The sequence below is a fragment of the Vipera berus genome (genome assembly GCF_964194415.1).
Source record: "Vipera berus genome assembly, chromosome: Z".
Taxonomy (NCBI): domain Eukaryota; kingdom Metazoa; phylum Chordata; class Lepidosauria; order Squamata; family Viperidae; genus Vipera; species Vipera berus.
The window spans coordinates 12,768,727-12,795,447 of NC_138205.1; the positions used below are offsets into that span (position 1 = coordinate 12,768,727).

At 41.4% G+C, this 26,721-nt stretch overlaps 2 protein-coding genes across 2 annotated transcripts in view; both read left to right on the plus strand.

Moving 5' to 3' along the window:
- LOC308677341 (ribosome assembly protein METTL17, mitochondrial-like) overlaps nucleotides 1–17,201 on the plus strand; it is a gene marked incomplete at its 5' end in the record, with an annotated part of 32,136 nt that extends 14,935 nt beyond the window's left edge. Inside the window, 3 exons of the mRNA XM_081343612.1 lie at nucleotides 2,279–2,463; nucleotides 2,562–5,090; nucleotides 17,115–17,201. Of these exons, the coding sequence (XP_081199738.1) occupies nucleotides 2,279–2,463; nucleotides 2,562–2,718 (342 nt within the window). The 3' untranslated portion in view covers nucleotides 2,719–5,090; nucleotides 17,115–17,201. The remainder of the gene's footprint in view (nucleotides 1–2,278; nucleotides 2,464–2,561; nucleotides 5,091–17,114) is intronic.
- LOC308677342 (zinc transporter ZIP2-like) lies at nucleotides 16,983–26,256 on the plus strand. The gene is made up of 3 exons (XM_081343613.1): nucleotides 16,983–17,245; nucleotides 18,772–18,828; nucleotides 25,312–26,256. Exons 1-3 carry the CDS (start codon nucleotides 17,183–17,185, stop codon nucleotides 25,906–25,908), a joined length of 717 nt encoding a protein of 238 aa, XP_081199739.1. The 5' UTR covers nucleotides 16,983–17,182; the 3' UTR covers nucleotides 25,909–26,256.
- The last annotated feature ends 465 nt before the right edge of the window (nucleotides 26,257–26,721 follow it).

A 26,721-nucleotide genomic window follows, 5' to 3' on the forward strand; every position in this document is an offset into this window, starting at 1 on the left:
CAACTCTTCTACTGGAAAACAATTTTAAGATTATGCAAAGCCTGGAAAAAAGTAGCATGTTCCTGTTTGAAAGGACAGGCTGGTTTTTCAGAAAATACAGAGCTGTAAAGTTTGTGGTTCAGAGTATTGTGGAAAACCCAGGCCAGGTCTTACCACGTTGGATGAACCATGTTAAGTCATAATATACCTTACAGGTAGTTCTCAACTTACAATAGTTCATTTAGTGACCATTCGAAGTTACAACGGCAGTGGGGAAAAATTGGCTTGTGACCATTTTTCACACTCATGACCACTGCAGCATCTTGATGGTCAGGTGATTTCTATTTGGATGCTTGACAACTGACTCACATTTATGACGGTTACAATGTCCCGGGGTCATGTGATCACCCTTTACAACCTTCTGACAAGCAAAGTCAATGGGGAAACCAGAGTCACTTAACAACCGGGTTACTAACTTAACAACTGCAGTGATTCAAGTTAACAAATGTGACGAGAAGGGTCATAAAACAGGGCAAAACTAACTTAACAAACTTCTCACTTAGCAACATAAATTTTGGGCTACATTGTGATCATAAGTCGGGGACTACCTGTATTTCTTTTGGATTGGATGTTGTTTGAATAGAGCTGTCTTCGGATTAGGGTTTAGTGGGGCACGAAAGCACAACCTCTGGGTAAGCAAGTGGGATTCTGTGCAACAAGAAAAAAGCAATTCAAGCATAGGAGAAAGTGAATAAAAGACACTGCCAACAGAAACTCAAAATATGTAAAGCCTGAAGTTAAATCGGTGGTTATTCCTGACATGCATAAAGATTTGGAAACAATTGTCCTGCTCTGGAATACAGGTAGTCCTCGGTTAACTAGTGTAATCGGGAGTGGGAACTCCCATCACTAAGCGACACAGTTGTATCCAAAAAAATAAATTAATTAATAATCATGTCATCAAAACTTAGAGCGGCAATTCTGGTTGTGGCTGTTACTCAAATCAGGGGCAGTCATGAAGCATGGTGTGACCTGACTAGCAACTTTCACGTCTTGCCAGTTTCCTCATTGACTTTGCTTGTCAGAAGCCATCAGTGAAGGTCCCAAATGGCAGTGACATGACCATGAGACACTGCAACTGTTGTTAATTGTGTGCCGGTTGCTCAGCACCTGAATCGCAATCATACGACCGTAGGCATGGTGTGATGGCCACAACGTCAAAGGACCAGCCAGGTCTTCTTCTTTCACTGCTGTCATAACTTCAAACTATTGCTGAATGAGTGATCACTAAATGAGGACTGTTTATACCTTATTCTTTCTGTTATGTGAACCACTAGGAATAATTGGCCGTAGTGGGCCAATGTGAACCACTAGGAATAATAGTTCATGCACTTACAGAAACATGTTATGAACCCAACGCAAAAAAATAGCAATAGCACTTAGACTTATATACCACTCCATAGTGCTTTTACAGCCCTCTCTAAGCGGTTTGCAGAGTCAGCATATTGCTCTCTACAATCATTTACTGATCTTGGAAGGATGGAAGGCTGAGTCAACCTTGAGCCAGGCAGGATTGAACTCTTGGCGGTGGGCAGAATTAGCCTGTAATACCGCATTCTAACCACTGTGCCACCATGACTCGGCACAAAAAAAATCACACATCAGCCTATTGCTGAGATGATTTCTGAGTTCTGGAGACAAATTGCACCATTTTGCACCTCTGTTTATTTATTTGTTTATTTCAATTCCTTTGGCCACCCACCTTAGTCAACGACTTTATAAATGAAGAAAGATAAAGGTGTTTTAATTCAGCGTTCCCTAACTTGGATTGAGTTACCATTCCCTAGCAATGAAAGCCATCCTGGTTGGGAAGCGGGAGAGTTGTTGTTCTCTGTAAGTCTCTCATACAGTATACTGAAGACTATCTGCAAACTTTGGGATGAAGGGAACGAGAGATTGCTATAGGATTCCTAATGATGCCTCCCAAGGCCAGTTGCCCCAGTCAGATCTTTTTGTTGGCTTATAGATAGAAGTCAAACTTTTGGGGGCGGAGGGTGTCCCAATTTCTACCCTACCCCCACATCCTTCTTTTTTTCCCAGCGTTTACATTCCAGTCAATTTCGATTAGAAGTTATATGTTGTTGTCTCCTGATCATTTTCTGGACTTATTGGGGAAAAAAGATGACATCAGCAATTAGCGTGTCAGTCTAATATTTCTGCTAGCTTTTCTCCCCTGGATTGTGAGAAGAGGGCCTAACTTTCTAAGATCATTCTCTCCTATGTCTATGTGTCTCTCCAGAATCCTCCACAGAAAATTGAGAGGTTTTTTTTCTTGATCCTGGCCCGTGGATCAGGGGAGTCAATGGAGCCCTGGCCCCGCATCACCCAGCCTGTGCTTTGCCGCAAACACCACGTCCATGTGCACCTGTGTTGTCCTGATGGCACCCTTCAGCATGCTGTTGTGACTTCAAAGAAACATAGCAGGTACTCAGTTCCCCCTTGAGGCTCTGGCACCTTGGATCAACGAGGCCTGTGCCCATGAATGTAGTCCCGGGGTCATCACCTGTCTTTACTTCTTGCAGGGATCTCTATCGATGTGTCTGGAACAGTAATTGTGGAGATCGTCTTCCTATTTTGACTCCAGAAATCAAATCCATTTTGGAGGACAAAGCAATCCTCGAAGACCAGATAAACAATTCTCAAAAAGTTAATACTGCTCCTTGCCAGGATCAGGATTAATGAGGTCTGTTAGCAAAATAAGAAAAATTGTTGTGCAAAATGCTTCTTGAGTTGTCAAGAACCTGCACAGGTAAAAGCGTACTGAGAATAGTAAAGAGTCACACAGTAACCTCACAGATACACTGAGTTGTGATAAACAGAAAAATACTTTACTATTAGGTGTAAAAGCAAAAACACAATCCGAATAAACAGTCCAGGTCATACACGAATAGCAACAGATAAGCAATAGCAACAGTCCATGGAGTATCCAAAATATAATGTCTTCTTACTGGTCTGAAGGTCAAGTACAGAGTTCCTAAGGTTTAACACAGTAGTAAGCCAAAAAGCAAAAACAAAGAGCAAAGAGAGAGAGAGAAAGAAGCCATGTTCCTAGCTCCCTCTTATGGCCGTTGGAAAAACTTACACACCCATTGGCCAGTTAGCACCTTAAGGTTATAACATCATGGTTTATATATTTCCAACCCAACCAGGTAGGCTATAACCATATGCCTAACAAGGTCCCTTCCAGCATACTTGTAATGATTCCTTTTGGTATTCAACCGGATGTCTATCTCAGATTGCTGATTTCCAGAATGGAAATTCCTTATGCGGTTTGGAGCTGTAGAGCCAAATTTGTTAAGCTTTCTGCTTGGCAGCATGTGTATCATCAAGAGGATCAAATGGTGGTACCCCTCAATCCGTGTTACATGGATAATGCTGATTTTCGTGGAACAACTTCAGCCAGTATCGGATGCAGTGGATTTAATTCAGCTGTTTCTCTCTTGGATATAATAGCAAGCCAAGTCGGATCTCCAGAGATTTAATTAGTTGTGATCAAGATGGTGGGCAGTTTGAACATTCTCACAAGACACAGAGACAAACCCTTTGGTCGACTTCTTCAGTCTTGTGGTCTACTAAGAATTTAGATTACAGATTCCATCTCTAGTCCTTGGCTATGAGAGTTTGTTGTGCCTGACAAAGGCTTGGTGAGCGTGAGGGTGCCAAAGTCTACACTGCATATATCTCTTTCTGTATTATTCCATTTGGATTGAAAATGGACTGCTTAAATCTTCTCATCCTTTAAAACATCATCTATAAGATTAATTGAAGGTGATAAAAATTATCTTATTAACACTTTTGCATACAGTAGGAGTGTATTACACAAGAAATGCAGTAACACTCCCTTCCGGAGAAGAAGTAAAGGCCCAAATTATATGTGTCAGCATGATATTTTTCTGTTCTGACATTTGGGTGCCCTGAAACTCACAAATATGTCTCCTACCTAATTCTGGATTGCATAGAAATGCCGATGAGCAATTTCAAAAGCTTGGGTTAGATGTGGTGCTTCCTTCCTTGTTCTGCCTTCCTAAGTGTTTGGCTAAAGAAGGGCACAAATGTTTTCCAACATTTTTTTTTAAGAGAAGGCTTTGGTAGTGTGTGTTCAAATAAAGTGGCTTGGGAGATCCTGATTGAAGAGGAAGTGGGAGGCAGTTTTGGCTTCAGGTTGATGCAAAAGGGTGTGTGCTTATGACCACTTAATCCCAGCTCTGAAAAAAGATGCTAAGTAGGTTGAAATTGGAGAAGGAATAATATAGGAGGGATCCTGGGATTTAGTTGGTTTGGATTGGTTACTTAAGGAGGAAGGTTTGGGCACTTAATAGTTTCATTGTTTTTTAAGCTGTCCTGCACGCAGGCATGCACCCAGAGGCCTCTTTGGTATTCTTAATACCAGTGATATTAACAAAGCAAATTGTGGATATTTTGCTGCCACAGCAACTCATTATTATTGGTGCCATTCTTATAATTATTATTACTCTGTTTCTTTCCATGCACATCAAGAGCTCCTGCACCAAAGACAGATTCCTTGTGTCTAATCGCACTTGGCCAAATTATTCCATTCCATTCCATTCTATATTTTATTCTGCCTAGCTGGTTGAATCTTTCTGTCTCCAGTGTCCTTGGCTTCCGGCCTCCTGTTTTGCCATGAAGAACCTGGGTGATCTTTTGGTTAGGTCACCAAAATGCTCTAGTCAACTTTTTCTCTCTCTCCCCTCCAGTCTCCTAGCCACACAAATCTCTGGTAACCCCTGCCTGAATCTGGTTCTTATCCACTGTGCTTGAAGGGAGAAATTAGAGGTCCAGTTTCTTAAATCAGAAGAGGATTTCAGTTCTCAGACTTTGCTGGCTTCAGGATCTCTTGCTGGTTGGGGAATTCTGGGAGCTGAAGTCGACACATCTTGGAAGTTGCCAAGTTTGAAAAGTTGCCAGTCTAGGGAGCATTTGACACTTGAGCGGATTACATTGGTGATCTATCTCACCCAGTGTTTTTGTTTTAACCTGGGCAATTCAAATTCCAGTTGGCTATTGAGTGTGTATCTGGAGACCTGTTTCAGGTATTTGATGGCATACTGTAAGGCAAAAAAAGAGAAACTGGGCTAAAAAATTATTTAAAACTAATTGACATGGGTTAAATGAACCTAATATTTGCCTCTTTTTTTGAAAAATCCCATTTATATCCCGCCCTTCTCCGAAGACTCAGGGCGGCTTACAATCTAAAGCACAATGTGCTTAGCAATAGCCTTCATTCTATGTATATGCCTGCTTTATTAGGGCTTTCGCTTCCCCCCCCCCAGCGGCATTTTTACAAAGTCAGCTTATTGCCCCCAACAATCTGGGTCCTCATTTTACCTACCTCGGAAGGATGGAAGGCTGAGTCAACCTTGAGCCTGGTGGGATGCGAACCTGCACTAATTGCAGGCAGCTGGTGTTACTTAAGGAGGCATTAGCCCACTGCTCCATCAAGGCTCTTTTGAATCCTTTTGGTCACAACTATTAATATTTGATAGCAGATAAAGTATTTGGGGGGGGGGAATTATTTAATTGGAATCTGTCCCCTCCTTCGTCCATCCTGAGATTTTTCCAGAGTCCTGAGTTAGAATGGTGCATAACAGCCATCAAACAGAAAAGAAAGCATCCACTGTGCGCATGTCCAGTAGTATCTTGACCCCAATTAATTAGCCATTAAAATTCTACTAATACGTTGCTAACTTTGATAAATACCAAAACTTATCAGCTGTTACGTTGTGGTATACACATTAGCCTGAAACTTGGCCACTGAACTAGAGCTGTGTGGTTGTTGATCAGACAAAAGGTAAAGTACATACCATTTAATTGCTTTGCCAAGTGTGATATTTAAAATGGGTGTGATAAAGTTAGAGCAGATATCTCTGAGAGGGCTAGTGGAAAAAACAAAAGCAAACCTGACTTTTCAGTCTCCTGGGTGATTGGACAGTTACATTAAAGGACAATGTTGTAGCCCTGAAGACAAGGAATTCAGTGGGGTCCTAAAAGACCTGAATATGTCAATGTTCAGTAGGGCTTGGGGAAGCCGCTCTGATCTAGGTTTGAAGAAGGTATGATTTGATATGAGAGCAACCTGATTGGGGATTAGATTTTTTTTAAAAGCCCAAAATTATATGGGGAGAAAGTTAAAACGTCCAATGATGATGATGCTTTTTCTGAGAGAAAGGGGAAGAACCCAACTAATTTTCAATTAGATCCCCATAAGGGTGAAAGTTTTATTTCCCACCCACCCACCCACAATACCTCAAAACAGCCAACCCATTCATACCTTTTTGGGAGAAAGCAGAAAAGAGAAAAGGACAACATACCAGTCTCCCATTGGCCCATCAGTGAACCTACATAGAATTTGGTTCAACCAGAACAAAATTACTCAAAGCAAAGCAAAGTCATCTTTCTAGAATGTCAGCGTACTGTCATGACATGACTGAAAAATGATGCCAGATGAGTCTTTCCCAACTTCAGCAACTTGAAGATATATGGACTTCACTTCCCAGAATTCTTCAGCCAGCATGCTGGGTTTCTGGGAGTTGAAACCTGTGTATCTGTTGAAACACTACTAATCTATGCCTTGTGCAGGGGTGTTTTTTGCTGTCCGTTTTGGAAAGTGTCTGTCCCCCTCGCCCCCAACAATCAATAGGATTTTCTTCTGTCTTTGTTGGCAAACATTTATCTGGAAGATACACTGCTGTTTTTCTGCAGATGAATTGTGAAGGTGTTTGCATTGCATTAACGATTTCATAAAACAGGTTTGAAAAAAACAGCATCTTTTTTTATGCAAACAATTCAAAGTTGTGTGTTTTTTTTAATGTCTATGTGCAAATAATACTTTCCAAAGGCCACGCTTGCTACCTGAAGAACTGTGGAGCAAAGTAGGGGTAATTTTTAATAGTAAACTCTATAAACTCTCTAGTGAAGGTGCTATACCTTTTATGTTTATTCTGACGTATGCCCAGAAGGCTATATATTATCTAATAAATGAGGGCATACTAAGTTGTTGCTCTCATTATCTTAAAAGTGGCAGCTTTGGTATGAGTCCTGATGCTGATGGATTTTATGCTGATGGAGCAGTTTGGCTTTACCTTGAATTAAGAAGGAAGGGTCAAGCTTGAAGCTGTAATCTGACATAGCTCTGCATTAACATAGTAATAGAGTTCTGTTTGCGGTCCATAAAACTAAAAGATTGGTTGTAAAAAAAAGTGATTACAGGTAGTCCTCAACTTACCAGCACAACTGAGCCCAACATTTATGTTGCTAAGTGTTGTGATTCCTCACGAGCCAGTGGACCTGGCTGCTGAGTCTGAGGAATCAGATGAGGAGCAGGGGGCCTGGAGTGACATTAGAGTCAGAGGAAGGATCTGAGGAGCTCCAAGACTTACAGGCGGACGAGGAGCCTGGCCCCTCTACTCGCGCTCAGGCTGAGACACAGCTGTGCTGGGAGCCTGAGTTAGACGGTGATGAAGAGTTGGGAAATAGCCAGGATGCATGAAAGCGTAGGCAAGAGAAGCGAGTAGGACAGAGGAATGCAGTGGGGTGGCTCCAAAGGCAAAGGAGAAGGCATTAGGAAGCCACACCTTGGCTCAATTATAAAAGGGAAGGTGTGGGAGATGCTGGTTGCTGAAGGCAACTGTTCATGTTAAGTATCAAGTTTCTGTGGACTGTGTGTGCCTTGGACATTGACTCAGGTCTATGAGAATAAAAGGGGTCGGTTTTTTTCTTGCGGTTCCTGCCTGTTTCTTGGAAGTGGGGTTTCTCCTTGTGAGCATAACAGGGACTCACGTAGGCTGGGACAGAACACTAAGAAATTTGTTTGGAGAGTTTTGCCCCATTTCACAATTTTTCTTGTTACATTTGTTAACTGAATCACTACAGTTGTTAAAGTTAGTAACCTGGTTTCCCCGTTGACTTGGCTTGTCAGAAGGTCATACTGGGTGATGATCACATGACCCTGGGACAGTGCAATCATCATAAATGTGAGTCAGTTGTGAAACATCCAAATATAAATCACCTGACCATCAGGATGCAGCAGTGGTCATAAGTGAGAAAAATGGTCCTAAGTCACTTTTTCCAGTGCCGTTATAACTTTGAATAGTCACTAAACAAACTGTTAAGTCGAGAACTACCTGTATCCAGCTCAACAAACTAGTCATCAGCAGCTCACCTGCATGGTCAGATTCAGTAAAAAAAAATTAAATCTATTCAGATCTGGATTGATTGATTGATTTAACATTGAGCCTCTAATACAGTTTGAGACCAATCTGGTTCACTTGTAGAATTTGCTGCTGGTATCTATCCATCACCAACTGATTATTTAGATTCTTCTGAATTTGTTTTTGGATCATTAAAGGCGGCTATTGCTTGTATACATTTGCATTAATGGTGGATTGTTGATTTGGGCTGGGAATTCCTTTTTTTTTAAACTGACTTGGTGCTGCAATGGATCTTCACTGGCAGAATGCAATTATTCAGCAAGCATACTAATTATTAAGTTGGCTGCATGCATGTTGCACCAATCCTGCTTATGGAATATTTCTGGAGGAGAGGTGCAACTTGCTCATTCACATACCTGTGTATTTAGAAGAGGGGTACACGGGGCCTGCCAGGAACTGCTGCATTCCAAGTCCCATCAGCCTGAAACAGCATGGCCAGTGATCAAAGGCGAAGAGTCCCTTACCTATTTTGTAGGATTTGGCTATGGATTACTTCATTGAACAGGTAGCAGATTTGAAGTATCTTTCAAAGCTTCAATTGACAATACAATTGCTAACTTGAAAAAAAATAACCTATTTTGCAAAGGTGGGTAGTATAACTAGTGCTTTTTTTGTAAAAGAAAAAGGTGCCAGAACTCACACATGTCATACAACCTGCCTTGCCTACCCTACAAGGTTCCATCCAAAAAAGGTGCCGGAACTCCGTTCTGAGCGTTCTATGAGAAAAAAAGCCCTGAGTATAACCTTCAGGGCTATAGGCAATTTTTGCACCTCCACCCACCCCATGTATAGAGTAATTCATACATGGAATGGTTAGCATTTCTAATTATTGCCATTCTCACTGTAGCCTTTGCTGCCTTCTGCAAAAATATTAAGGCCAGTCCCAGCCACTCAAATTTTATCCTTCCTGTCATGGTTTTAGTCTTATGTTGAGTAATTCCACAAAGTATTCTAGTTAGCAATTTAAGTACATGCACTGGATACATGCCAAGCTAAGTCATGGATTGCTCTGTGCTACTTTGCTGAATACTTCGTAGGGTTCAGATTTTTCACTAAGCAGTCATATATTACAAACTATACCAAGTTCATATAACATACTTAGCCAAGCATAGCTTAGTATCCCGGATCTGTTCCATTATCTGAAGAGCTGTTGGGACTTGTACTTGGTATAGTCTGATCTGTTGATTTCTGCCCATTTTTTTCCAGGAATGTAGACTGTTTATAATCTTTTGTGAGAACTACTTTGAAATTGGATGCATGGCATAGTAAATGACATGACTCATGCATTTATAGATCCTGATCTAGTTGCAGATCAGTCCAATTTTTTTTGTTAAGTCAACAAACTCCAATTTTAATTACTTATTTTATTGAAAATAAAGGTGGAGCCTTTGTCTACTGCTACTGTGGCCCAGTGACCTTAGGTTTAGGAGGAAAGTTTCCTTGACGGGCTGTTTCCTATATGTGAACCATGGTGTATTAATGTTTAATAGAGCAATTGGAATGGGCTGGGACACCCAAATTGGTGGGAGGTTCCCTTGTGGAGTAGCAAGGTGATTATTCACAGAGATCCAGAGATGTGTTAAGAAGTGGAGGAAGATGGAATTGAAACAAGCAGAGGAGAGAAGGACCTGGTGAGAAGGAGTCAGAAAAAGGAAGGAAGGTGGAATAGAAGCAACAAGGCTTCCAGAAAACTAGGACAGTGAGAGAACAGGAAGAAACTTGGAGAATGGCAATCATTTTGTAGTGGAGCTAAAAAGAGACTGAAGGTAAAGAAGAAGCCAATACACTTTCAAATTTGCTGTGAGTGGAGGTGGACATCATGAGTGCACAAGTCTGAATGTCTTTCCTTGATCTTTGGTCTACTAAAGAAAGAAGATCTAGAGAGTGAGAAGGACCCTTTGGATTTCTTCACTCGAAACTTATTGGTCTGAAAAGCTTTAGGAGCATATTGGCCTGACAAGAACCAAAAGCAACAGTAGGTGGTCCTTAGCTGTTCTTCATCTGGTGTCTTTTGCCCTAATCCTTCCGGTTGCAAAGATGGAGAAGTTGCTGGCTGTGAAAATTGGCTGCCTGGTAGGAGTGCTGCTTCTCACTCTTCTGTGCGGCCTCATCCCAGCCCAGATCAAGTGGTTCCATATCAACATGGCCAGAGGTGAGGAATTCGCAGTTATCATGATTTCCAGTTAGGTGGGACTAATATAATAGAAAATGTAGAGACAGCACCATAAAGAAACTGGGATTCTTTTTTTTGTCTCGTAATTTGTTATGAATCAATTTGTGTCACTTAGACAGGCCCTAATTTACTGTAGCAAGTTTTTTTTTCCTCTTGGTGAATCAGTAGCCTTATTTTGACTGAGTGCTTAGGATAACATTGGCATGTAGGATGCCTTATAACTGATACGATTATAGGTTATTACCTTTCAGACAGAGGTAAAGCTTTCCCACAGCCTTTAATTTAGCCTCCCTTACTTCTATGTGAAGATAAGTTATTGAAAACTTCCAACGAGTCATATTAAGTATAATTAATTTTAATAACTTAAGGCACTGTTCTTCAACTTTTAAGATGTGTGGATGTCAACTCCCAGAATTCCCCAGCCATGATGTATTAGCTGGGGAATTCTGGGAGTTGGAAGTCCATACGTCATTGTATTAGAAGTGCCGTAGTGAAGATACAGAGTAGATATAAACCCAGATTGTGTTTAAAAAATGTCTTTATGGGTCTCAGCACAAGAAGCATTTTATAGGAAAAAAATCAGCAGTTAACCTATTGAAAATTGTGAGAACAAGAGAATGGAGAATATAAGAGGAAATCAAAAATCAATTGACTACAGATTTGTGTTTCTTTATATTTGTATAAACAAATATAAATATTTGTTTATATTATATTTGTTTATATTTGTATAGGGACGCGGTGGCTCAGTGGGTTAGGACGCTGAGCTTGTTGATCGGAAGGTCGGCAGTTTGGCAGGTCGAATCCCGAGTGCCGCGTAACAGAGTGAGCACCTGTTACTCGTCCCAGCTTCTGCCCACCTAGCAGTTCGAAAGCACGTAAAAATGCAAGTAGAAAAATAGGGACCACGACGGTGGGAAGGTAACAGCGTTCCGTGCGCCTAGTCAGCGTTTAGCGTCTAGTCATGCCGGCCACATGACCACGGAGATGTCCTCGGACAAGCGCTGGCTCTTCGGCTTTGAAACGGAGATGAGCACCGGCCCCTAGAGTTGGAAATGACTAGCACGCATGTGCGGGGGAAACTTTACCTTTACCTATATTTGTATGGCCGTCTACTCCCTCTCAGTAACTCTGGGTTGCTTACAAAAATAAAAACCCCAATACACAAACAATAAAAAAAACAGTAATCACCCACCTCTCCTGGTGACAACAACCAAACAAGCCCCTTGAAGGGCTCCATCCTTTACTGGGTTCTTGTTGGCAAAACCAGATCTTCTGAGTCTTGCAAAAGACTGTTATAGTGGGGGCCAATCTAATCTCTGCAGTGATGATGTTCCAAACAGAGGGAGCCACCACAGAAAAGGCCAAATGTATCTCCTTAGGTGAGGAGACCTGCCTCCCCACTCAGTTTTCAATGTGTTTCATATGTACAGTTAAGAGAAAGATTTGAAACATATAATAGGATATTTGGAAATTGAACAGCACAAAACAGGATATGAAACCGTACAAAATTTTATACGTGTACAAATGATGAACGTGTAACTTCTAAAATGTGTATTTATTTATTTTTTGAAACTTGGAATGGGAAAACAAGTGAAAGACTTATGATAAAAACTGGGCTAAGAACTTTGGACATAATATTCTGATGGAACAATGATAAAATATGTGGCTGGAAGGACTGAAATTAACACTATTGTAATTTAAAAGAGAACTTTTATGAAATGGTATGCCACGACTCCATAAAAATTGTCTAGAGTGTATAAAAGTACTTCTTAACCTATGTTGAAAATGTGGAATAAATGAAGGATCGTTGTGTTTTACCTGTGGACTTGCAAAAAAGCCAGAAAATTTTAAGTTTAAATGCATACAGGCGATACAAAGAATTTTAAAGCTTTATATTCATTTGAAATGAACTTTTCATGTTGGAACTAATGGATAGACAATTAGAAAAGAGTTCCAGAAGATTTATATATATATATATATATATATATATATATATATATATATATATATAGAGAGAGAGAGAGAGAGAGAGAGAGAGAGAGAGAGGACAATAATTACATTTATTGATCCCTGGAAATCAAATAGGGAATTTTTGTTGAAAAAGAAAAAAATAAACTTGTGTTGTATGGATTTGATGACTAGAAATGTTTTAAAAATCTTTAATAAAAATTATATATAAAAATTGTAATTAATTTTAATTTATTTATTTATTTTATTTAACTTATATACTGTCCTATTCCCGTAGGACTCAGGGTGGTTTACAGGGCAATTAAAATCATACCATACAAAAGTTAAAAAATTTAAAACAGTTAATTAAATTTAGAGCCCAAAATTTCAAAGTTAAAACATTAAAACCCCTCAGTCTAGACCCGACAGCTCAAAGAGCCAAGTTTTCAGGTCCCGGCAGAATGAGCGGAGGTCGGAGGCAGTCCTAAGTTCAATCGGAAGTTGGTTCCAGAGGGCAGGTGCACCCACAGAGAAGGCCCTCTCTCTGGGAGTCGCCCGCCGGCAATCCTTTACCGGCGGTACCCTAAGAAGGCCCTCCCTGTGGGAGCACACAGGATGATGGGAAGTTGATGCCGGCAGCAGGTGTTCCCTCAGATAATCTGGACCCAAGCCATTTAGGGCTTTATAGGTCATCACCAGCACCTTGAATCTCACTGAGAAGGCAACCGGAAGCCAATGCAGCTCGCGGAGAAGAGGTGTTACACGGGAGTATCGGGGAACTCCCATCACAACATGTGCGGCTGCATTCTGCACCAGTTGAAGCCTCCGAGTGGTCCTCAAGGGCAGCCCCATGTAGAGAGCATTGCAGTAGTCTAACCAGGAGGTCACGAGTGCATGGGTGACTGTGCGTAGGGCATCTCGGTCCAGATAGGGCCGCAACTGGTGCACCAGGCGAACCTGGGCAAAAGCCCCCCTGGTCACGGTTCCTATATGATCTTCAAAGCTGAGCCGTGAGTCCAGGAGGACGCCCAAGTTGCGAGCCCTATCAACGGGGGGTAACACCTCACTCCCCATCCTTAATGATGGAACAAACTGGTTAACCCAAGATGCCGGTACGTAATCCTGTTGAAATGTACATTAAACCCCTTTTAATTTTTTTTCTCCTGGCCCTTCCCATTTCTTTGTCTTATTCCTGCCTACTCTTTGGAGTAAGCAACATAGCATTGCTACATTGTTTTTCTTAACAGTTAAGTATTTCTGTATGTTAGAAAGAAATTCTTTATCAGTGTTCTGTCCCAGCCACGTGAGTCCTTGTTATGCTCACAAGGAAAAACCCCTCTTCCAAGAAACAGGCAGGAACAACAAGAAAAAACCAACCCCTTTTATTCTCACAAACCTAAGTCAACATCCAAGGCAAACAAACACCTTCCTGATAACATATTATAAATAAAAAAACCACAGTCCACAGAAACCCGATCCTCAACATGAACGGTTGGTTGCCTTTGGCAACCAGCACTTCCCACACCTTCCCTTTTATAGTTCAGCTAAGGTGTGGCTTCCTAATGCCTTCTCCTTTGCCTTTGGAGCCGCCCCATTGCATTCCTCTGTCCTACTCACTTCTCTTGCCTATGCTTTTGTGCATCCTGGCTATTTCCCAACTGTTCTTCATCACTGTCCAATTCAGGCTCCCAGCACAGCTGTGTCTCAGCCTGAGCGCGAGTAGAGGGGCCAGGCTCCTCATCCGCCTGTAAGTCTTGGAGCTCCTCAGAGCCTTCCTCTGACTCTAATATCACTTCAGGCCCCTCCTCCTCATCTGATTCCTCAGACTCAGCAGCCGGGTCCACTGGCTCGTGAGGAATCACAACACTCAGCTTTAGTTGGCATAGAAACAAACAGCAAAAGAAGAGGATGGAAATGGAAGAAGGCATAGATACATTAATATGTATGAGTTAAGTAACTAGAAGTTTCATGTTTGCACAATCTCACGCGTAAAAACTTGGATGAAGAACAATTGCATGTAAATGCAATCACAATCAACACTCAAACATTATACAAAGTGTAATCTTGCTTAACCCTGTGGAAGTCCAAATTTGCTGATTCAAATCCAGTACAGGTAGTCCTCAACTTATGACAAAATTGAGCCCAAAGTTTCTGTTGCTAAGAAAGTGAGTTTTGCTCCATTTAACACAATTGTTAAATGAATAACCGCAGTTGTTAAGTTCGTAACACAGTTGTTAAGAGAATCAGGCTTCCTCATTGATTTTGCTTGCCAGAAGGTTGCAAAAGGTGACCACATGAAACTGTAATCATCATAAATACGTGCCAGTTGCCGTGTGCCTGGATTTTGATCATGTGACCACGGTGCAATGGTCATAAGTGTGAAAAATGGTCATAAGTCAATTTTTCGGGGCTTATGCAAGAAAGGTAGTCCTCAACTTACCGGTTGTTTGATGGCAATTCGAAGATACAACAGACTTTTAAAATGATGTTTATGACCCATCCTTGAAGTTATGACTGCCACACATCTGTCATGTGATTGTATTTGGCAACCGGCTTGCATTTACAACCAGTTGCAATGTTATGTTGTCATGTAACTCTGATTTGTGACTTTTTTTTTCTTTGGCCATTTCTGGTGTTTTTGCTGGTCTCCGCTAGCTCTCCAAGGAAACCTCATTCCAGAGGGAAGGTAGTGTGATAAGGGAGATGTGCTTCAAAGGTCCCGAGATTTGGCATTGTTTAATTAAAGGGACCTCGAGTACCCCACTCCTGCAGATGGAAACAGCTGGGCAGACACTATTGTGATCCCTTAAGTATGCAGTGCTCTGTTGTTCTGATAGACTTAATATCTGATCACAAGTTGCCCTCTTACTCATTTGATCAGAAAAAAATAATCCCACTTCAAAGGAAATATACCTTGATCTGCTGTTTAATCCCATTGTGATTAGTATATTTTTACACTTAATATATTTATAGCCCTTTGATTGCAGTGGGAATGACTGTGGGAGTGAGAACGAGGTTCATTTTGAGCAATGCCTTTTCAGCTTAATCCTGGGCATGTTCTCCTTTAGTCAGTAGTCTAACTCTATATTCAAGGCTTCCTTTTCTTCTTCCTCTTCCTCTTCCTCTCCTCTCCCCTCCCCTCTCATCTCCTCTCCATTCCATCCTCAAGGACAACTTATTCTACAGTGTTTAAATATGTTAGATTCAGGCTTAATATAAAAGTGTGCTTTCTTGCAACTAACAGGAAATCCTTTAAGAAAGATCACTAGAGCAGAGACAACCAACAATTGAAGATCCCTACACACACACACAAAATACAAAAAAAATCTATACAGTAGCTTTCGCAGTATCTTACTACTTTCTCAGAATGACGACAGTGGTGTCGGCTTCATTCCTTTGGGACATGTACGTGACATCGTGACACATGTAGAAAACCACAGTGTAGCTTGTACCATCCTCATGCTCTTTCGCACTTCCAACAGATGCTGATCTTAATATGTGTATTATGTCATATGCAGATTGTGTATAATACAGCTATATACTAAACTTTGAAAGTAGCAACCTACAGCTATACTAAATCTTTACTTGTCTTTGTTTTTTGTTTTTTCATCAATTTCTCCCTAAGGGCTATTTGCCAATATCATTGAAACCAGAATGGTATTAAAAGATTTTTCTGGTCTTTCTGTCAGGGGTTAGATCAATAGCAATAGCAGTTAGACTTATATACCGCTTCACAGTGCTTTATAGGATTCTCTAAGCAGTTTACAGAGTCAGCCTATTGCCCTCAACAATCTGGATTCTCATTTTACCAACTATGGAAGGATGGAAGGCTGAGTCAACCTTGAGCTGGTCAGAATCGAATTGCTGTAGCCTACAATACTGCCATCTAACCACTGCACCACCATGGTTCTTATAAATTGTCTAGCAGCCATTAACACAAAGCACGTACTTATGTAGCAAGTTTTCATTTGCTCCTCTGAATGCCAATAATGGAGTTTATCTAGGTTCCAGTTAGTTATTTTCTATTTCAGTAAAAGAAAGCTTTTTCACAATCCTGAATTCTCATGTTGGACCACCACAAATGTAAATAAGTTTCCACTTTTGACAACATCCTCACTGATGCAGATAGTCCTTGCGAATCATTCCTTTAGTGACTGTTCAAGGTTGCAACAGCACTGAAAAAAATGTGGCTTGTGACTGGTCTTTGCTCTTATGACCGCTGCAGAATTCCCATCTGATTGTGATTTAAGCACTTTGCTCACCAGCATATATTTACAATTTTGCAGCATCTCAAGGTCATGTTATTTGCAACCTTCCCAGTTGGCTTCCAACAAGCAAAGTCAGTGGAGGAAGCCAGGTTTCTTAACAAGGGTATATAATTCACTTAATCACCCTGGCAAAAAAGCTTGTAAAACTGGGTGTGATGATGTGATGACTCACTCAACAACCACATTGCTTAGCCGTGGATTGTAGTCCTGATTGTGTTCGTAAATCAAGGATTACCTTTACAATGGATTGAGTACAAACATTCGGTCGGCGTACTATCCATGGTGCTGGAAATTAGGGGGGGGGGGGAAATGCTTGATGCATTCAAGTAGATGATCACCAAAACAAACAATAACAAGCAAAACATAACAATATCACCAAAACAAATCAAACAAATTACCAAAACAAACCTACCTGGGCAGGTAATGTTAAATATCTTTCTCTCTTCCATTTATTTTCAGGGAAGCATCGGCGCATCCTCAGTTTTATTGGCTGCTTCGCTGCAGGGGTCTTCCTTGGTGCCTGTATTATGCACATGGTGGCTGATGCTCTGGGAGATATTGAAACAGAAATAAGAAAACGACAGCACGTGGTGAGTGCTCTAATGAGAACTAGATTCCCATTTTTTCCATCATGTGAACTGGATTGTGCTTATTTAGAAAAAAATAAGTCAATGTAGGACAGGAAAAAATTCTGATATTCTAATTTACCAATTACTGTACTTCAGTGATCCCCTCTGCGAGTCAATGTAATAATCTCCTTGGCTATTGTTTGCTTCAGGTGTCTTCAAACTTGCCTCTTTTATGGCTTGTGGACTTCAACTCCCAGAATTCCTCAGCCAGGCATGCTGGCTGAGAAATTCTGGGAATTGAAGTCCACAAGTCATAAAAGGGCCAAGTTTGAAGACCCCTGGTTTACTCTCACAGCAAGACTCTTATGATGTAGATTGATATGAAAGTGACTGGCCCAAAGAATTGAGCCTGGATTTTCCTGTTCAGTGACCTGACCCAATTTATAGGTTTCCATATAGAATAATTATAATTATAATTATCACTGGGCATTGTGTAAAAAATACGACTTGCCTGTGTCCAAAAAGTCATGGGAACATAGGGTGGAAAAAGTTGTCAAGAATGAGAGGATGAAGATCTTGTGGGTCTTCCGAATACAAACAGATCGCCATTTGGAACACAACACGCCAGATATTGCAGTCATAGAGAACCGAAGTGTACAGTTGATTGATATCGCTGTACCAGGAGATGCCAGAGTCAAAGAAAAAGAACTGGAAAAAAATACTGTGACCTGGCCATTGAAACTGCAGGATTATGGATGAAACGTGTAACAGTGATACCCATTGTCATCAGGGGACTGGGAACTATGTCCAAAACTTTGCAAAATACATCAAGAAATTGCGGCTTCCTGCAATAACTCTAGCAAAGCTACAAAAAACTGCACTACTCAGAACATCTTACATTTTAAGGAGATACCTGGTTGATACCTAGGATGCTGGCAGCAACCTGTGTCAACCATTAGTGCCACTCAATTTGAGTGTTCAGTTGATTTGAGTTTCATGTTTTACAAATAAAAGTTTTATAATAATATTAATAAAAAACAACTACACCGTCATGCACAAGATCACATGAAACCTTATGATCTCTTGAGGTTTAGGACATGTTATTTTTTTTAATGACAGTGAACTAGATTGTATGTAGATGATCCTGGATAAGTTGGTCAAATCCCCCTCTGACCACATCACCCTGCTAACTAATTATTGCCAATTACTGCAGCAATTCTGGACCAGAGTTAGCAATAATCTTACCCAGTAAGAACAGTGACTTAAGACTGCCTTTCTTAAGACAGCAAGAAAATCTGATTTTCTTCTCCCTGCATGTGTATGCATGCCTTTAAATAGTGTAACTATTTAAAAGAATGATACCTTTTGCAACTGATTCTTAAGAGTCAGTATGAAACAGTGATGTTGCAAAAAGTTAATTGCTTGGAAAGCCAAATTCAGTATATGGGGATATATCACCTTCAGACTGATATCTTCCTTTCATTTCTGCAGTAGTTTTGATTGAATACAGTTTTGTGTCCAAAACACTGATGTTGTGTTGTTTCTAGGAGAGTGCCAGACATAAAGAAAATAACACCTACATAGACACTGTTAATGATTCAGAGGTAAGTATCCCATTGTTTGAGAACTTCGCTTTCCCTTCATCTTGGCATTTATTAATCAGATGATTTTACTACTGATTGGGAACCTGTAATTTTCCAGATGTTGGATTCCAACTCCCATTGTTCCTGGCCATTGGGCATGCTTCCTGGGATGATTGAAGTTGGAGTTTGAAAATCATGTTTGATTCAAAGAATGTATTGCCTCCCTCTGCCAACATCATGACCTTCAAACTTTGATCATGATGAGGAACCTGTGAACTTCCAATGTTCTTGAATTCCACAGATTCCTCATCATGATCGAGATTTGACAATCATGAAGTCAGCAGAGGGAAGGCAATCCATTCTTTCAGTCAAATGTGATTTGAGTTCAGAACTTCAGGGGTGTAGCTGAAAAATACAGAGTAACTTCCCATTGCTTTCTAACTAACCAGGTCTGATCCTGCTTAGCTAATGGAGAGCCGCTAACATCAGCTAGATGTTGCTACATAGGCGGGTAGAACAATGTCTCTCAACCTTGTCATGTTTAAGTTGTATGAACTTCAACTCCCAGAATTCCCCAACCAGCATGCTGGCTGGGGAATTCTGGAAGCTGAAGTCCATACATCGTAGAGTTTCCATGGATGAGAAACACCGGGTTAGAGAGAAATAAATTACTTGACTGTTACCTCTGTGAATCATATTTTATATCATTCTAGCTGAAGTAGAACCAGTAACTGCAATAGTTGGCAGAGTGTTCAAATTTGTAACAGAATGGGTGTGGATAGCTTGCAAGATTAAATTTTGTATTGGTTCCCCATTTTGCAATATTTTCAATTATTTAATCTCTCAAGCTCAGCTTTCACTTGGCTTTAGAGCTTTCAAAGAGCTATATACTTTGAGTTTTGATTAGATTAGACAACTTTAAATTATTTGTTGACTTGTCTTAGAGCTCTTCTAATCACTGCTTTTATCTCACTGGTCCACCTGGTGTGATAACTTATCATGTGAGAAAACTGTTCTTGATTTGGTATCCTGTTTGAGACTTAATCTTTTTTTTTAATTTGTGGTTGTCATTTTTCTAGAAGACTTTTTAAAAACCAAGCTTTAAAACAAGGACAAGTAAATTGAAATACACACATTTTGAACAATCGCTCTTAGGGCAATGTAGTATTTTGGATTTAAATTTGAAAAGTTGTTTCCAGGTATTCAGGCATATACAGTATATGCTTCACTTGCCAGCTCTTCATTAAATTAGTGATACTTTCTCAGCATCATGCAGCAATTATGAAAAAGACATGGCTGCTTTTAAAACACCAAGAGGTACACTCCAAAATACTTGCTCAAGAGTCATATCCAAAGCATTGCAAAGCCTTTAAAGCAGAAGTGGCTTTACAATAATAATCTTGGCTACAGGAATGATTCTCCCCAACAATCTGAGTCCTTACTTTACTCACCTTAGAAAGTTGAAAGTCTGAGTCAATCTTGAGCCTCTCAGTATTGAACTCTTCATTAAATTAGTGATACTTTCTCAGCATCATGCAGCAATTATGAAAAAGACATGGCTGCTTTTAAAACACCAAGAGGTACACTCCAAAATACTTGCTCAAGAGTCATATCCAAAGCATTGCAAAGCCTTTAAAGCAGAAGTGGCTTTACAATAATAATCTTGGCTACAGGAATGATTCTCCCCAACAATCTGAGTCCTTACTTTACTCACCTTAGAAAGTTGAAAGTCTGAGTCAATCTTGAGCCTCTCAGTATTGAACTCCAGACTGTGGGCAGAGTTAACCTGCAATATTGCACTCTAACCACTGCACAGGTGATCAGAAGGACATGTTTATTGCTGCTCACCTGTTGACAGGAATCTTGCCAGACTAATGCACTCGTGACAGAAACTACTAGATAAGTACTGCAAGCTGTAGGGAGGATTTGCTTTCCACCACCTCCTTCCCCTTAGCAGTTCCAAGCTAGTCAGTCTTTTCATTCCTCCCAGATTCACGTCAGCTCCAGATTCCACTACGTCATTGGACTTCAATCTCCAGAATTCACCACTCAGTAAGAACTTTGTCAGTGGGGGCTGGGTTAGGACAGAGTAGTAAAAACTGTAAGCTAACATGTTCACAAGGCATTAGGATGGGGATAAGTAATTTAGGAACTTCTTTATTTATAAGTGATTTAGGAACCAATATGTAATCTTTCACAAACTGTGGCTTTTTGACTCAACAATACCCTGTCCGTAGGCCATGAGGAGGTGACTCTTGGCCTTCCAGGTGTTGCTGCACTACAGTTCCCAGCATTCCTCATCATTGGCAGTATTTCCTACTTCTCTTGTTCGCTTGCATTTGTGCCAGAAGCACCTAAGACAGTTCCAAGTTGAAAGAATTAGCTGGGGACATCACTGTTCCTCGGGGGATGCCTGATTGGGGGCTCCTTTCATATCCTCGTTAATATGCCCACTGAAGTGGTACCTATTTATCTACCTGCAATATTCTCTCTGGAACTGCTAGGTGGGCAGGAGCAGGAGTGAATGATGGTCACCTATAGAAGCGCTCGGGTCTTGAATGCAGGCTTGCTAATCATCATTCTAACCACCTGAGCCACCGTGCACCTTCCATTTCTCTTGCTTACTCTGACAGATAACAGGAGGGAAGATGCAAACCTGGGGAAGGGAACCCATTTCAATGGCCAAAAAATCAGCCAAATTCTTTTGAGGAGGAGGCTACCATGGATGGAAGAATGGGGGGAAAATGGGGGAGGGGCATGTAAACATGGGTAGGAGCTGAACTTTCCTGATTTTCAGAGGGTTCCCCCCCAAGAGTAATATAATTTCCTTTTTTAAAAAAAAATAAACACTATTATTCTGTGGCTGAAGTTAGTAAAAAGTTATTTTTTTTATCACAACTTGCTTGCCCCTGCTTTAATTTATGTTTTTTTCTTCAGAACTTGGTCTCTGGCATCAGGACAATAGGTTACACCCCTGGGAGGCGTCCTACGAGTATATTGATTCACTTCAGTCCAAGACGGGTGACATCAGATTTAAGATCTAGGAAACTGGGCCACTGCTCAACCTCACGTAGATCCTAGGACAATTGAGATAATAAATGGGTGTTAGAAGAACATGTTGTGTTTTTCCATTCTTGTTCCACAGAGAACAAAAAAGCAAGATTAAAATTTGCTTCACACGGACACATCCTTTAAATTATGATGTGGAGAATTCAGCCTCACACAAGATTGCATTCTTGGAAATGTTCATATACTTTTTTCCAAGTGCCTTTCTATACTGGGTGGAAGATCTTTGTTTTGTTCCCAGTAGAAATGTTGATAATTTAGAGAGTAAGGAATTAGTATCCGTGAAGGAAGAGTTTCCATTCAGGGATACTTCACTGCCATCTGCTGGTCCAATCCTAGTATTGCCACCCTTCAATTCTCCAGAATCAGTAGTAAAAGCACTTTAAAATGTATTTATTTATTTATTCATCAAACCAAAATTCCAAATTTGAGCAAACAATGAAAAACCTGTGACAGGAACAGTAGGCACATTAGTGCATTACACACTAGGGACCTTAAGGAACTTCTTAAATATGGGATGAGGTCAACAGAAGTTAAGTTGAAATTACAACTATGAAAGTTAGTAGCTACTACATATAAGATTTTCTTAGTTTTGCTTTCACTTCTTGGCAGAGGTTGGCAAGTAGAGGGGAGGAAAAACCCTGAAAAAATGTAACAAACATTTGCCTGTTAACCTTGAAAGATTTGAAATCCTTTGTGTACCTTAACAACTGTTTTGCCATGCAGACTGATGGATGACTTTTGAAAAGTAGCATTGGGGTATTTTTCCAGATTTTTCAATGTAGGAATAAAACTATAGTTGTTCATGACTAAATAAGTCTCCTGGTCTTGGATCCGTGGAGCAAATGGAGCATAGTTATGAGGCCAGCAAAATCCAGATTCAAGACTCCATTCAACAATGGACATTCATGGGATTCTCTGGATGGATCACATTCATTTTGGCCAGCCTAAAATCCAAATTACAGTATTCAGTATACAGTAGCTTGGTTGCAGTAGTGACTGACATTTTGTCTGTTTGGTTTTCCAGGCCAAGCTGCCAGTGTGCATCACTGTTGGTCAGAGATATTTATGGATGCCTCTGTAAAATAATAATAATAATAATAATAATAATAATAATAATAATAATAATAATAATAATAATAATAATAATAATAATAATATATTTTATTTATTTTATTTTTATTTTATTTTAATTCCATTTATATCCCGCCCTTCTCCGAAGACTCAAGGCGCCTTACAAGCTTAGCAGTAGCCTTCATTCTATGTATATGCCTGCTTATTAGGGCTTTCACACACACACCCCAAGCGGTATTATTACAAAGTCAGCTTAATTGCCCCCAACAATCTGGGTCCTCATTTTACCTACCTCGGAAGGATGGAAGGCTGAGTCAACCTTGAGCCTGGTGGGACTCGAACCTGCACTAATTGCAGGCAGCTGGTGTTACTTAAGGAGGCATTAGCCCACTGCTCCACCAAGGCTCTTTTTTTAAATAATAATAGTAATAGTAATAGTAGTAGTTGGAAGGTACCCTGGAGGTCATCTAGTCCAACCCCCTGCTCAGGCAGGAAACCTGTTGAGGGGAGTTGGTTTCCTTTACAACTGAGCGTAATGTGTAATACAAGTCCTCATTCAGGGAGCTTGCAACCTTTGCCTTGGAATTGAGGACTTTCAATATTCAGCCAAATTGTTTAAACATCCAGCTAGTTTTTTTTTTCTTCTTCTTTCTAGCATCCCCATTTTTTTTATTAGAGTTCCAAAGAACTCAAAAACACCCATGTTTTTAAGAGAAGGATTAGGGGTGGGGGACATGATAGCCTTGAGGGACTGTCACAAAGAAGAGGAGATTGACTGCTAAAAGAGAGAACAATTCATCAGTGGAAGAGCTTGCCTTCAGAAGTTGGAGGTTTTTAAGAAGAGACTGGACAGCCACTTGTCTGGTATAAGGTCTCCTGCTTCAGCAGGGTGTTGGACTAGAAAATCTCCAAGATCCTTTACAACTTTTTTTTTTTAGATTCAGTTATGTTAGATTTAAAAGGGACGCGGTGGCTCAGTGGGTTAGGACGCTGAGCTTGTCGATCAGAAGGTCGGCAGTTTGGCGGGTCGAATCCCGAGTGCCGCATAACACAGTGAGCACGCCTGTTACTCGTCCCAGCTTCTGCCAACCTAGCAGTTCGAAAGCACGTAAAAATGCAAGTAGAAAAATAGGGACCGCTCCGGTGGGAAGGTAACAGCGTTCCGTGCGCCTTTGGCATCTAGTCATGTTGGCCACATGACCACGGAGACATCCTCGGACAAGCGCTGGCTCTTCGGCTTTGAAACGGAGATGAGCACCGGCCCCTAGAGTTGGAAACGACTAGCACGCATGTGCGGGGGAACCTTTACCTTTACCTATGTTAGATTTATTCTCTAGAGTAGAGGTCCCCAACCTTTTGGGCACCAGGGACCAGTTCCGTGGAGATATTTTTTTGCCGCAGACTGGAGGGTGCGTGGTTTTGTGTCCTGCCTGCATCCTGTGGATGGGGCTTTGCTTGTTTGCGGACCGGTTGCTGGCATGCTATGGACTGGTACCAGTCCACAGACCAGGGGTTGGGGACCCCTGCTGTAGGGCACCAGGAGCCAGGACAATGGGTAGAAGCTTGTCAAAGAGAGCTACAATTTAAAAGTAAGGAGAAATTTTCTGACAGCAAGAGCCATTAACAGAATAGCTTGCTTCCCGCAGTTGTGGGTGCTCCATCACTGGAAACTGTCAGAAATAGGCTGGACAGTCATTTGAGTTGGATAGTATAAGACTCCATCCTTGAGCAGGGTGTTGGACTAGAAGACCTCCAAGGTCCCTTCCAACTTTATGATTCCATGATTGCTTTAGACAGATCTGAGTTTGTTCCCATGCTTAACAATTCAGTTTTGCCCAGGTTCAGGTTCATCCTTAGGCAGGCGAATTTCCTGAATGGATTTTTCTTCTTCAGTTCAACCAACTCCAGAAAACGCTGTAAGAAACTTAAGGACGTGCTAATTGAGGGAAGGGGAGATTTTTTTTAAAATTTAATTCCATTTATATCCCGCCCTTCTCCGAAGACTCAGGGCGGCTTACAAGCTTAGCAGTAGCCTTCATTCTATGTATATGCCTGCTTATTAGGGCTTTCACCACCCGCCCAAGCGGCATTATTACAAAGTCAGCTTAATTGCCCCCAACAATCTGGGTCCTCATTTTACCTACCTCGGAAGGATGGAAGGCTGAGTCAACCTTGAGCCTGGTGCGACTCGAACCTGCACTAATTGCAGGCAGCTGGTGTTACTTAAGGAGGCATTAGCCCACTGCTCCACCAAGGCTCTTGAAATTTAGCCTGAACTTATAAATTATACAATGATGTAATTTATATGTGAATTCCTAATGATTCTGTTTCTCTCCCCACTCTCTTCCCTTTCTCCCTCGGCAGCTGTACCCATACGGAGAGCTCATAATTTCATTGGGTTTCTTCCTGGTGTTTTTTATCGAAAGCATGGTGCTCCACTGTTGCCCCCAGGCTGTTCACTCCCATGGCAACCATGAAAACAATGAGGATCACAAGGAGCTCCCACCTTCTCACAGTTCTTTCCGGGCATTTATACTCTTCCTGTCGCTGTCCTTTCATTCAGTCTTTGAAGGACTTGCCATTGGTGTGCAAAAGGAGGCCACAGACACCATCCAACTTTGCCTGGCCGTGCTCATCCACAAAGCCATCATGAGTTTCAGCTTGTCTTTGAAGCTGGTGCAGAGTAGCACTAGGTTCCAATGGAGGATGCTCTACCTGGTGGTCTTTGCTCTGATGTCTCCTATCGGTATCAGCGTGGGCATCGGCGTCTCTCTTTCCAATGGGGAAGGTAGCGGTCTGGCTCAAGCAGTCCTTGAAGGGGTGTCAGCAGGAACTTTTCTCTACATCACATTCCTGGAAATTCTTCCTTACGAGCTGAGTTCACACGAAAGCCCTCTCACCAAGTTCCTTTTTATCAGCCTAGGCTTCTCGATAATGGCTGTCATTGCCATTTGGGCATGAAACATTGCTCATGCTAAGGGACATGGGAAACCTGCCTTCCAGGCTGCCCATCGGCCATTGTCGATACACAGAGCTGTTTGTTTTTGTCTTCTCTGGCACTTTGTGTTGTGATCTTTTAATGCTGCTTATGCCACCATACTTGCCTTGAGTAAGTAGACAAAAATGTAGTAAGAAGACAAATAACAATCCTCCAAGGAAGTACAAGAGAGAACTCAGAGATCTACTTAAAAATAGTTGACTGTGACAAATTAAGACATCAAAGGGACTCATTTTCACTTCTTGAGCTACTGGAAGGCTGTAATTCAATCTTCTCAATCACTTGTCTTGCATAAAACTGAAGACTGTAGAGCAGGGGTGTCAAACTCAATTTCATTAAAGGCCGCATCAGCATTGAGGTTGCCCTCAGGGGGCCGGGTGGGTATAGCCAGGGTGGGCATGGACTACTGGGTGGGTATGGCTAGAGTGTGTATGGCTTACTGGGTGGGCGTGGCCAGCTCTACATCATTCGCATCAAGAGTGCCTATGGGGGCCTGGGCAGGAGTGGGACAGATCTGAGGGTCTCTGGCAGAAGGAGGGTCTCTGGGCCAGGGCCAAGGCAGTGGGGGCCGTTCCCTCACTGTTTCCAGGATGGCTTCGCGGACCACATGAAACCACTTCGCGGGCCGGATCCGGCCCCCGGGCCTTGTGTTTGACATGTCTGCTGTAGAGTAAAACAAAAAATCAACAACAACAACAAAACATAATGGAAGAAGCAGAGCCTTCTGCAGTGGAGGTCAATGTTGAAAACGGTGTTGTGTTGTCTCAACACAAGTG